The sequence below is a fragment of the Gorilla gorilla genome, chromosome 3, assembly GCF_029281585.2.
Source record: "Gorilla gorilla gorilla isolate KB3781 chromosome 3, NHGRI_mGorGor1-v2.1_pri, whole genome shotgun sequence".
Classification (NCBI taxonomy): Eukaryota; Metazoa; Chordata; class Mammalia; order Primates; family Hominidae; genus Gorilla; species Gorilla gorilla.
This window is the reverse complement of record NC_073227.2, coordinates 47,361,945-47,374,601: the sequence shown is the minus strand read 5'-3', so window position 1 is coordinate 47,374,601 and position 12,657 is coordinate 47,361,945. Positions and strand designations below refer to the sequence as shown.

Sequence of the window (12,657 nt, the reverse complement as noted above, 5' to 3'; positions counted from 1 at the left end):
ATAAATTATAATTGCTCATTTGTTCCATTTTCTTGCAAGCTAGTTGATTGTTCTTATGTTTTTGAAGTTTTATTATAATGGATAGAAATAGTTTCTATTTCTACCTTATAATTGATTACAATCAGTTTTTTCACTGTCTGCCTTCTTGATGCTTTCTGAGAAAATTTGAATATGTTAGAAATGTGATGTTTAACTACAAAATATATAATAATACCTTTTGCATTGGTTTTATTTAGTACTTTTTTTTTTTTGAGATGGAATTTTGCTCTTGTTGCCCAGGCTGGCATGCAATGGCGCGATCTTGGCTTACTGCAACCTCTGCCCCCCAGGTTCAAGCGATTCTCCTGCCTCAGCCTCCCAAGTAGCTGGGATTACAGGCATGTACCACCACGCCTGGCTAATTTTGTATTTTTAGTAGAGACGGAGTTTCTCCATGTTGGTCAGGCTGGTCTTGAACTCCTGACTTCAGGTGATCTGCCCGCCTCGGCCTCCCAAAGTGTTGGGATTACAGGCGTGAGCCACTGAGCCTGGCTGGTTCTATTTAGTTTCCTAACAGGCATTGGCTAGTGGTAGGCCACTAGCTTAGCATTTATTCCTGTTTCTGTCGTTTCATTTTCAGGAAGCACTTGCCTTGTAATATCTGATATCCTTTTATTCTTTGTTGTATACATAGGTTAGTGTTAAAAGTGGAGCTGAATAATAATATAGTGTTTTCTGTAATTATTTTTTTCCCATTGTGGTACAGTTACTGTCTGGCCTATTTTTAGCCAATAAGGGTATATTACTGACAGTTTAGTCTGGAGAATTCTTTGTTGTGGAGGACTGTCCTGTGCATTGTAGGATGTTTAGTAGCATCCCTGATCTACCTGTTACATGACAGTAAACCTCCCTACCCTCATTTGTGACAAGTAAAAATGTTTCTAGACATTGACAAATGCCTTCTGGGGGGTGGGGATGCAAAATTCCCCCTGGTTAAAACGACTGAGCCCAAATCTAACGAGAAAAAAGGATAGCCCCGTCTCTACTAAAAATACAAAAAATTAGCCGGGCATTGTGGCGGGTTTCTGTAGTCCCAGCTACTCAGAAGGCTGAGGCAGGAGAATGGCGTGAACCTGGGAGGCGGAGCTTGCAGTGAGCCGAGATCGCGCCACTGCGCTCCAGCCTGGATGACAGAGTGAGACTCCGTCTCAAAAAAAAAAAAAGATAGTTATATAGGCTTCTTTATGTTCTAATTATATTGTGATGTTTATAGGTAAATAGCTCCCTTAAAGAGGATGACTTCAAACAAAAGCAACCAAGCAAGAAAAAGAGGATCATCTATGATTCAGGTAATATTTCTTCTGAGGAGCTTTAAAGTTTTAAAGTTATTGTATATCCCTTAGAACAGTGCTTTAAACTATGTTCTAAGGATGGGTGCGGTGGCTCATGCCTGTAATCGCAATCGCAGCACTTTGGGAGGCAAAGGCAGGCAGATGACTTGAGGTCAGGAGTTCGAGACCAGCCTGGCCAACATGGTGAAACCCCTTCTCTGTTAAAAATACAAAAATTAGCTGGGCGTGGTGGCACGCGCCTGCAATCCCAGCTACTCGGGAGGCTGAGGTATGAGAATTGCTTGAACCCCAGAGGCAGAGGTTGCAGTGAGCCAAGATCGCCACTGCACTCCAATCTGGGTAGTGAGACTTTGTCTCAAGAAAAACAAAAAAATTATAAATAAATAAATAAACTGTGTTCTGAGATACATAGCTCTCTGAGATGTTAATAAGTCCTGTGAGAAGAGGGCTGTATGCTCAAGTAAAATTTCAAACAATTTTATTATAGAACTTATCAGAACCAAAATATGTTTGTATTAAAGATTCCTTCAGAAAGTGATATAGTATGCAGCATTTGTCAAACTTATTTTGAATGTGATATATGTGTTTTTATTTAATTTAATTAATTTATTTAGAGACAGTCTTGCCCTGTTGCCCAGGTTGGAGTGCAGTGGTGCGATCTTGGCTCACTGCAACCTCTACCTCCCAGGTTCAAGCGATTCTTGTGCTTCAGCCACCTGTAGCTGGAACCACAGGCGTGCAGCACCACATCTAGCTAATTTTTATAATTTTAGTAGAGATGAAATTTTATAATTTTAGTAGAGATGGGGTTTCACCACGTAGACAAGGCTGGTCTCAAACTCCTGGCCTCAAACAATTCGCCTTCCTCGGCCTCTCAAAGTCTTGGGATTACAGGCATGAGCCTCTGGCCCTATTATTTTTTAAAATACTTGTATTAATTTCTTTTCCAGTTGAGGTTGTTGGAAGTTAAATTTGAAAAATAGTGCCTTAGAATACTGTTTTTAAAGCAAAGATCTAAAATTAAATTTTTGTGCTTTATTGAAAGATCTGGCCTTTTTGGGTTGCATTTAAAAAGGAATAAACAATTTAAAGGCTTTTCTTTGAACATAATTTTAAAATAGGGAACATGAATTTTTTTGCATGCTTTTTATGATGCACAAAATGATGGTAAAATGATAGAATTCAGAAAGTTTCAGTTTTTGCTTTTGTGGACAAGATCTGCTGTATTAATTCTCTCTTTCTGTTTTATTTTTATCTGGTGTGAATTTTTTTTTTTTTTTTTGAGACGGAATTTTGCTCTGTCACCCAGGCTGGAGTGCAATGGCATGATCTTGGGTCAGTGCAACCTCTGTCTCCTGGGTTCAAGCGATTCTCCTGCCTCAGCCTCCCAAGTAGCTGGGATTACAGGTGCCCACCACCATGCCCAGCTAATTTTTGTAGCTTTTAGTAGAAAAGGGGTTTCACCATGTTGGCCAGGCTGGTCTCGAACTCCTGACCTCAGGTGATTTTGCCTGCCTCGGCCTCCCAAAGTGTCGGGATTACAGGCATGAGCCACCACACCCGGCCTTCTGGTGTGAATTCTTAAAATAAAAAATGTGCCTAAAGAAGGATTGTCAAAATTTTCACAGTACTATCAAAGGTTCTGAATTCTGAAAGTACTTAAGTGTTTACTCTGTGCCTTTTATTGCTCTATATTGTAAAGAATTTGAAAGAAGTACGCGTTCCTCTTCCTCAGGAGTTTTGTTTGTTGGGAAACTGGACATTTGTTTGATACAGTTTACTACAGTGTGACAGGATTTATAAATACATGGTGCAGGGGAAGAGGAAGGACACTAAAGTTTATGAAACATCTATTTTGTACCAGGCACTGTGCCAGGTACTCACACTTTGTTCTGATTTATATTTAAGTGCCCTGGGAGATTAGGCTGTGGTAGACAGAATAATGACCCCAAAAGATATCCACAGCCTAATTCCTAGAACCTGTGACTATATTAGGTTATATGGCAAAGGGAAGTAAAAGTTACAGATGGTGTTAAGATGGCTAATCAGATGACCTTAAAAATAGGGAGATTAGGCCAGGCGTGGTGGCTCTTGCCTGTAATCCCAGCACTTTTGGAGGCTGAGGTGGGCGGATCACTTGAGGTCAGGATTTCCAGACCAGCCTGGCCAACATAGTAAAACCCTGTCTCTACTAAAAATACAAAAATTATCTGGGCGTGGTGGCACGCGCCTGTAGTCCCAGCTACTCAGGAGTCTGAGGCAGGAGAATCGCTTGAACCTGGAAGGCAGAGGTTGCAGTGAGCTGAGATCACGCCACTGCACTCCGCAACAGAGCGAGACTCCGTCTCAAAAAAGAAAAAAAAATAGGGAGATTATCCTGGATTATTTGGATGGGCTCAGTGTAGTCACAAGGAATAGGGAGGTAGAAAAAGGGTTTAGAGAGTGAGATTAACTGTGGAGGAAGATTAGAGGATCCGGAAGATGGCAACGTGAGGGCTTTCGCTTGATGTTGCTGGCTTTGAAGATGGAGGAAGGGTCTTTGAGCCAAGAATGCTGGCATCCACTAGAGACTGGAAAAGGCAAATAAAATTCTTTCTTAGAGTATTCAGAAAGGAACATAGCCCTGCTGGTACCTTGACTGGCCCAATGAGACCCATATTTGCCATCTATCTAACCTCCAGAACTGGAAGATAATAAATTTAGTGGCTTAGTTGTTTTAAGCCACTAAGTTTGTGGTCATTTATTATAGCTGGAATAGGAAACTAATACATAGGCTTAACACTGAGTAAAAGTAACCTGTGAGAATTCACAGAAGACATGTGCCTTGAAAAAGACCTTGAGGAATTGGTTCACCGTGACTACTTTAAACATGCACTATATTATAATAGTTCTTTTCAAAGTTTTGTTTTATTTTTCTCTCACATACAGATTCAGAGTCAGAGGAGTCGTTGCAGGTAAAAAATGCCAAAAAGCAACCAGAAAAACCGCCAGTATCTTCTAAACCTGGTAAAATTTCACGGCAGGATCCTGTTACATACATTTCAGAAACAGGTAAGGTTGCATTGTGGTATATGAGATGCCGTGTGTGTTATGTTCTTGAGTTTTTTGTTGGTGTCTAAATGTACCTCCTTCACTTTGAATGGAATTTCTACTGCCTTTTTGCTTTGTTGAGTTATATTTGTCAGGGAAGGCTGGGATCATCTTTTGCATTTCCGGTAGATTAAGGACCAATTACAGGGAAATTGCTCTTGGAATTTTTTTTAAGTGCTTGTATTGAATCATATAAGTTGAAGCTTAATCTTGAATCACATATTAAAATAGTATTGGGTTGTTTTAGAACTACTTTTTTAATGCAAGCTTTTTATCTGGCAGGCCAAAGTCAATAATCTAAGTGTAGAGTGATTATTCACATTTGTGATTTATTATTTAGCACGGATGTTGCATTCCTTGTATTCTCTGGTGACACTAAAAATTTAAGTATTGGGTTTTTTAAAGAAGATTGTTTTGTACTTAAATTTAGTTCTGTTACATCTGTTTTAAGAGTAATGAAAGTGCAAAGGACATTTATAAATAATTATGTGCTAATCTTAAATATTTTGTTGTGTAAGTAATTGTTTCATGGATATTGTTCTTTTATGTAAGGATCCCAGAGTTATATTGTCATCCTAGGAGAAAAACTCAGATAAGTTAGTGGTGAAGTCATTTTGATTGTAATGTTGTTAACCCTTAGAGGAGACAATAACCGTAATAATATGGGATGATGTATGTGAAAGGGCCAGACCCAGTGCCTGACACATTGAGTAGGCAGTCCAAAGGAAAAAATAAAAAGAAAAACAAAGTCCATAGGTGAACTTTGTAGGTTACGTGAAACATTTGTTGATGAAATTGTTCAAAATATCAAAGACAAAAAGTAAGTGATGTGAACATATTTTTTGGAAAATTTTTACCAAACAGATGTTTCTTTGTTATGGGCAGGTGGCTGATTGACTCTTAACCTTTTTGTGCTATTGCTAAATATCTGCCCAGGCACATTGTGTAAACGAACTCTTAAATTAAGAGGCTCTCCTCTTAGCTCTGGCTACCTTTGTGAAGTTTTGAATACGTGGGAGGGGAGAGTAAGAACAGTATAGTGATAGGTTTATTATGTAACTGAAGGTGGTATGATAGGGCTTTCCAGTGACACCCTGAAAAACGTCAAAGTTAGTGTGCAGCCAGCCATGGCCTTCAACTGTGGATCAGGGCTGTTGTTATCTTGTGATTTTAAGTAAACAAAAAGGTCAGACAATTTAAGCTCTGATCACAGATTTTCTTTCACATGGGACTGGTTATTTCAGACAAGCAATTTTTTCTTTCTGTATCCAGTCATCCATTAAGATGAGCAATTTTTGAATGTTGTTTTGTGAAGAGATGTCCAGCTTTTTATCTGGACTTTTTATGAACGTTAGGCAGTATTTGTGTCATTTGCTGGTAGCATATACATGTGAAAGTAAACATTGTCCTCATGTTTTAGCTAAAAATCTTGGGGTATGATGTACCTGTCTCAGGTGGTGTTCAGTATTATGCATTATTCTATTTTTTTCTTAGAATTGAGATGTAGGGAAGAAGCTTGCTTTATTATTGCCTGTTTTATCTTTTCATACTTTATTGTTTGAAATGATAGGTGAATGGGAGGAAGATAAGCCCTTTCCTTCATACAAGAGAATGAGACTATTAAAAAAAAGTCCACAATAAGATTGGCATAATAAAATCACAAATATAAGAGTTTCAAAAAAGAAAAGTGCAGCTTTTCCAAATTAATATAGTACTGGAAAATCCGTGACGTTAAAGTAATGCTTTCATTACTCTTTACGTTAGGCTAAAACCATACTTTTCAATATTGGGTCATAAATATTTTTGTTTTATATTACCAGTATGAGGTTAAATAAAATGTGTGTGTGTGTATAATAGAATTGGGCAATACCTCATTCCATAAAATAGAATAAGTGTTCCCAATATTTGTTTAATAGTTTAAAAATTCTAATCTAAAACTGTATTGTTTGTCTGGAGATTGGAGCTTCTTGTGAAAAAGTGTCATATGACATGATTCAGTTTTAAAAAACCTGTTAATTCCAAAAGATAGAATTTTTTTCTTCATTATTGCATACTTTATCTTTTCTTATCTTCTGTATTCTGATTTTAAAAACAACCTTTGGTTCTATTGGCATTTTTCTTGCAGCATAGCGTGTATACTGTTTAAAAGCATGGCCTTGTTTACTTAACTTTCCTTGTGTTTTAGTTTACTTATATGTAAAATGGAGACATCACTAGTACCTGCATCAGCAGCCTTTGTGATAATCAAATGAGATAATGCTTGAAAAGCATTTAAAATAGGGTCTGACTTAGGGTCTAAAATAGTAAATGCTCGGTAAGTATTAACTGTTATTCTTATATTTTGACTTTCTTATAAGCCTACATCTGCCTTTAAAGACATTTTGTATTTGTTTAGTTACTTAGGGCTTTCTGTTGATTTTGTAATTGAGCTTTAGAAATTTGGAAATGATATTTGGCCCACTTATGTTATGGATTTGTGTGGTCTCGTATGGGAACTACTAGTTATTTGTGGCTATGGAGCGCTTGAAATGTGCTTTTAGCCTGAATTGAGAACGCTGTAAATGTGAAATACACACAGATTTGACACAGCAAAGGAAACAATCAACAAAATGAAATGACAACCTACAGATTGGGAAAAAATTTGCAAATCATATATCTGATAAGGGGTTGATATCTACAATGTATGAATAATTCATACAATTCAATAGAAAAACAAACAATCAAATTTAAAAATGGGTGAAGGACCTGAATAGACATTTCTCCAGAGAATGCATAAAAGTGGCCAACAGGTATATGAAAAAGTGCTTAATATCATTAATCCTTAGGGAAATGCAAACCAAAACCAGTGTGCGATAACACCTCACTCGTTAGGATGGCTATTATCAAAGAGTAAAGGGATAACAAACGTTATTCAGGGTGTGCAGAAAAGGGAACCTATACACCATTGGTGGGAATGTAGATTGGTGCAGCCATTTTGGAAAACAGCATGGAGGAGCCCAATGAAATTAAAAATAAAACCACCATATGACCCAGCAATCTCTCTTCTGGGCATATACCTAAAGGAAATGAAATCACCACCTCAGAAAGTTATGTGCAATCCCATATTCATTGCAGCATTATGCACAATAGCCAAGATATGGAAACAACCTCAGTGTCACATGGTGGATGGATGAAGGAATTGCGGTATATATAATAATGGAATATTATTTGGCTTAAAAAAAAAAAGAAGATTCTGTCATTTGCCACAGCATGTGTGAACCCGGCGGACATTATGTTAAGTGAAATGTCAGGCACAGAAAGAAGAATATTGCATGATCTCACTTATAATGCAGACTCTTAAAAAAGAAGTCAATAGAGATTGCAACAGTGGTTGCAGGGGCGTTGGGGAGGACATGGGGAGATATTGATTAGAGGTTACAAAGTAGCAGATACATGGGATGAACAAGTCCAGAGATCTAATGTATAACATGAGGACTATAGTTAATAAAGTTGTACTGTATTTGGGATTCCTGCTAAATTAGTACATTTTAGTTGCTCTTGCCACAAAAATAAAATGAGTAACTATGTGAGATGATGGATATGTTAATTTGCTTCACTATAGTAATTATTTTACTATCTGTGTATCCCCTGACATCATGTTGTATACTTTAGATATATACAATAAAATTTATTTTAACAACACCAATTTCAAAGACTTCCTACACAAAAAAGGTAAACTACCTTGTTAATTTTTTGTTATTGATCCCGTTTTGAAATGCTAATAATTTGGATCTATTGGGTTAGATAAAATATACAGTTAAAATTAATTTCACTTGTTTCTTTCTACTTTTAAAAATGTGGCTATGAGAAAATTTGAAATTTTATATGTGGCTTGCATTTTACTTCTATTGCATAGTGCTTTATAAACAATGAAAAACAGATTTAGGAAAAATGTAGGTTTCAAGTATTTTTGCTTATATTATTATACAGCTAGCTTTTTAGATTATTGTTATACAGATTTTTAGGCTTTCCATTTCACTCCATGAGAAATATTTTTCATCATCACTTTGATTAGATCTGTCTTCTACTAGGATTTATTGATTTTTAAAAACTAATTTAACCACATTAATTTCCCAAGTTACAGGAAAAGGAAAGAACTGCTTATAAATATCTTTATAGCCAACTATTGACTCTAGTAAAATGTTCTTCAAGGTTGGTAAAAACCCAAATACTTGTTGTACTGGGTAAATATATTTACTTTTAGCTGTTTAATGAAGTGAGAGACCTTGAGTCTTGTTTGGCGAAGATTGACCTTTTATTACGGTTTCATCAGGGCCTGCTGTTTGATCGAAAATGGTGGGGGTTTTTCCTGTCTTGAATTGTTTGACTGGTAATTTTAATTGTGCATATAATTCTGGAGGCAGTTAGTACTCCTGAAGTTAAAATTATTTGAGGAGTGTTTAAATGGGAAAAAAATAGGCTATGTTGTGTTCTCTAGGTGACAGGTTACCATGTAATAACAGTGACTTGTGACTTTGGAAAATAGTAGCAGAAAATATTCTTGGGGATGTGTGTAGCATTCTCTTTGCTAACTTTTAGAGACATATAGTCTTGTGTATCAGACAAATAGGTATATATTCTGTATATGATAGAGAGCTTCTCTTAGATGTTTGCAGGGAAACCTAAAGTGATAAAGGTAGAAAATTTCCTTCAAGTGAGTATTGTATTTTTTTGATTATACTTGTTAAAAAATTAATAATTTGTACACTAAAATTCTGTATAAAAGAAACTAAATTTAGAATTTTTGAAGATGAGAGATTTAAATTAATATTATTTTAAATTACGTAAGTAAATGTTTCACACACAGACACACACACACACACACTTATTTGAGTAGCATCTTATTGTAAAATTTCTACAGCTTGCTTTTCCTTTTTTTTTTTTTTGAGACGGAGTTTCGCTCTTGTTGCCTAGGCTGGAGTGCAATGGTGCGATCTTGGGTCACCGCAACCTCCGCCTCCCAGGTTCAAGCGAGTCTTCTGCCTCAGCCTTCTGAGTAGCTGAGATTACAGGTGTGCACCGCCATGCCTGGCTAATTTTGTATTTTTAGTAGAGGTAGGCTTTCTCCATGTTGGTCAGGCTGGTCTCGAACTCCCGACCTCAGGTGATCCGCCTGCCTTGGCCTCCCAAAGTGCTGGGATTATAGGCGTGAGCCACTGCACCTGGCCTACAGCTTGCTTTTTCATAACTTAATGGCTTAACCCTCCCTTCTTCCTTCCCGCCCAGTAGAAGAATCTAGATCTTTGGATGTCTCTCATACACTTATTTTTTCATGTCATCTAGTTTTATATCTTCTATAAATTTGATAGATTTATCTTTGTGTTCCTTCCTGAATCATTATTAAAATTGTTTAGCATTAAGGGACAAATAAAGTTTTTTTCAAAATTTGCTTTGAATCATCATCAGCACCCTGGATATAGCTGTTTAGTTTCTTATGAATAACTAATTACTTAGAATCTTGGTAATGACTATTGTTTTGTATTTCTCTATCTTGCCATAAATCAGTGTTTCTCAACCAAGGGTGATATTGCCTTCTGAGGGGCCTTTGGCAATATCTGGAGACATTTTTGGTTGTCACAACTAGGGGATGCTATGGCATGTAAGTGGCAGAGGCCAGGCATGCCACTAAGCATCCCGCAATGCACAGGACAGAGAGTTACTTGGCTTCAAATGTCAGTAACGTGGAGGTTAGAAACCCTGCCTCTTATCAGAAGAGAATTTGGTGGATACTTTAAGTCCAGATATCATTTTTAGTATTCATTTCACCTGCTAGTCTGATAACTCACAGAATAAATGAAGGCTTAGGCCTTGGTTTATGCTTAGTGAGCCCTTGTCTACTTCAGTTGAGTGCCATATGCTGCTCCTGACCAGTTCATGATGTTACTGTATAGCATTGTCACTAAACCTGTCTTCTGTAGTTCTGTGGTTGTGGATCTGCCTTTCTCTTTTTTGACAATTAGGACTTCATTTCTTTAATCTTCAGGGGCTTCTATTTTATATGATGATTCAAAGGTCACTGATAGTGCTTTAGCAATTTTATCTGCAAATGCACATATTTATGAGAGCTAGATGCTTTCTTATAATCTTTTTTGGTAATTTGTTCTTCAATTCTCTGTTATTAGTGTGTATTATGGGACCTGAAAAAAATTAAGTGGCATATGGAGAGGAAGGAGATTTGAAAAGGGCACAGTAAATAATGAGACACTAAGATACTGAGGTTCCGAAGCATCTTTGAAAATGAACAGACTGTTCTGGTGACATGTACTTTACTGTCAGGCACTTGTGAAAACTATGAGAGACATAGGACTGTATTCCTGAATGCCAAGGAAGTAGGATTATGTGATGAAAATATCATTAAGTACTAATACAATACAATATATAATAATAAAATAATATACAAAATGACTTATACTTGGCTTTCGTACTGAGACCAGCACTGTTCTCTCCTCTTGTGTGGGGAAGATGTATGTGAATGGCAGTGGGGAAATTGCATTGATTGCAGAATCACTCCCTTAACTCTGTGGTCAGGCAGATTTCCTAATATTGCCCGTTTTATGCCTTAGAATTGTAAGAAGCTTTGGGTAATGTACCTGTGGCCAACTGCCCAGGCCTTTCCCCCACTTTTTCTTATTCAGGCATTCCAGTGGACTCGGTACCTGTGTGGTGGATAACATCACATTTCAAGCCAGTACTTTTCTCTCTTATTTATCATTACTCAGCTACCTCACTAGACCCCATGAATTATAAAATAAGGTTTATTTTAAAAATATAACTGACTCTGTTTGATTCTAAGAGGATTCATTTGTAGTGAATCATGAGATCTCTGGTTTCTTGATTGAAGATGAGCAGTCTTAGGGGTTTTATTTTATGCTGATATGTATAGAATGTCTGATTTACCACATAAATGGGCAAAAGTGCTATGTTTAGTTTCTCTTCCATCCACTTAATTTAACCAGTATTTATTGAAGGCTTGGCACGTACATGAACCTTTTTCTGTCTCTGAAACCAAAATGATGGTTTAGATTTTTGACTCAAGGAAATATTGAAAAGGAACTTTATAGAAAAAGGCTTTAAACACCTTGATTCCTTTTTTAGTTTTTGTTGCTAAATAAATTATTTTAATCCCCGTAACTGGATCTCTTCATTAATTTGCTTTTTGTGTATTCTAGACCAAAGAAAAGAAAATCACAGAATTAGAATTCAGAGATCTGTTTGGAAAGGCCAGATTCTCAGCAGTATGAATTCCAGAATTAGACTTTTTTCCTTCTTCCCTTTTAAATAGATTTTTATATGGACCCCCACATTTTTTATTTCTCTTTTGTTATTCTTCTAAATAAATGAATGTATCTAACACAGAGTGTTAAAGCAATCTTCTCTCCCAGGCAATTCCTCTGCTGTGTGTAGGATAATGTGATAATGCTAGTTTGCTTGGTTGTTGGTACCACATTTGAGGTTATGTTGCCTATAAATAAAAATAAATGGTGTTTTTACAAGAAGACAGATATCCTAGAGGGAAAATCTAAGTGTTCAATTGTTCGTGATTTTCAACCCCAGTTCTCCTCAATTTGACTTAGATCTGTTTATCATTATTTTATTGTAAGTTTCTGGGGAGAAGAGAACATAGTTTGCCTTTGGCTTCCTATGAGGCGGAATCCAATTTAAGCTTATTAGAAAACAAGAACAAATGTTAAAAAAGAACAACTACAACTTTATTTGGAATGTTTCATCTCTACGCACTGTGTAGGATTGTAAAATATTTATTTTACATGAGGATCCTTACAGCAACACCTGTTAAGTCACTGTCTGTTGGAAGCAGCTAGTTGTCTTCTTGGCCTGTTTTGTCTTCTTTCCATAATATATTGGTATAGCCTTTAAAATGTTAAGGGCAAAGGAACTTTAAGACAACTAGTTCAGAAGTCATAGTAGAGAAACAGTAGGACTGCTCGTTCTTCAAGTTTTCTGGTTTCATCAAGGCAAGATGACAGTGTTTTCAGATATGCCTGTGGCTTATAGGGTACCATATTTATTTATAAAATAAATATGAAATCCCTTATATTTGTGAGAAATATCTCAATGCTTAGGATCATGAATTTGCTTTTTTTAATGTTATTCTCATAACTGTGAGGAGTATGGGGAAATTGGCAAATCAGGGGGCACTAAATAGGTATTAAAGCAAGAGAGCCAGTCCTTGAGAATT

At 36.6% G+C, this 12,657-nt stretch overlaps 1 protein-coding gene across 4 annotated transcripts in view; it reads left to right on the top strand.

Moving 5' to 3' along the window:
- The window catches only part of RFC1 (replication factor C subunit 1), a 77,501-nt gene that overhangs the window by 19,673 nt on the left and 45,171 nt on the right, over positions 1-12,657 (top strand). For all 4 annotated transcript variants that reach the window (XM_004038561.4, XM_019025465.4, XM_031010231.3 and 1 more), the window contains exons 3-4: positions 1,253-1,328; positions 4,260-4,382. In XM_004038561.4, the coding sequence (XP_004038609.1) occupies positions 1,253-1,328; positions 4,260-4,382 (199 nt within the window). The remainder of the gene's footprint in view (positions 1-1,252; positions 1,329-4,259; positions 4,383-12,657) is intronic.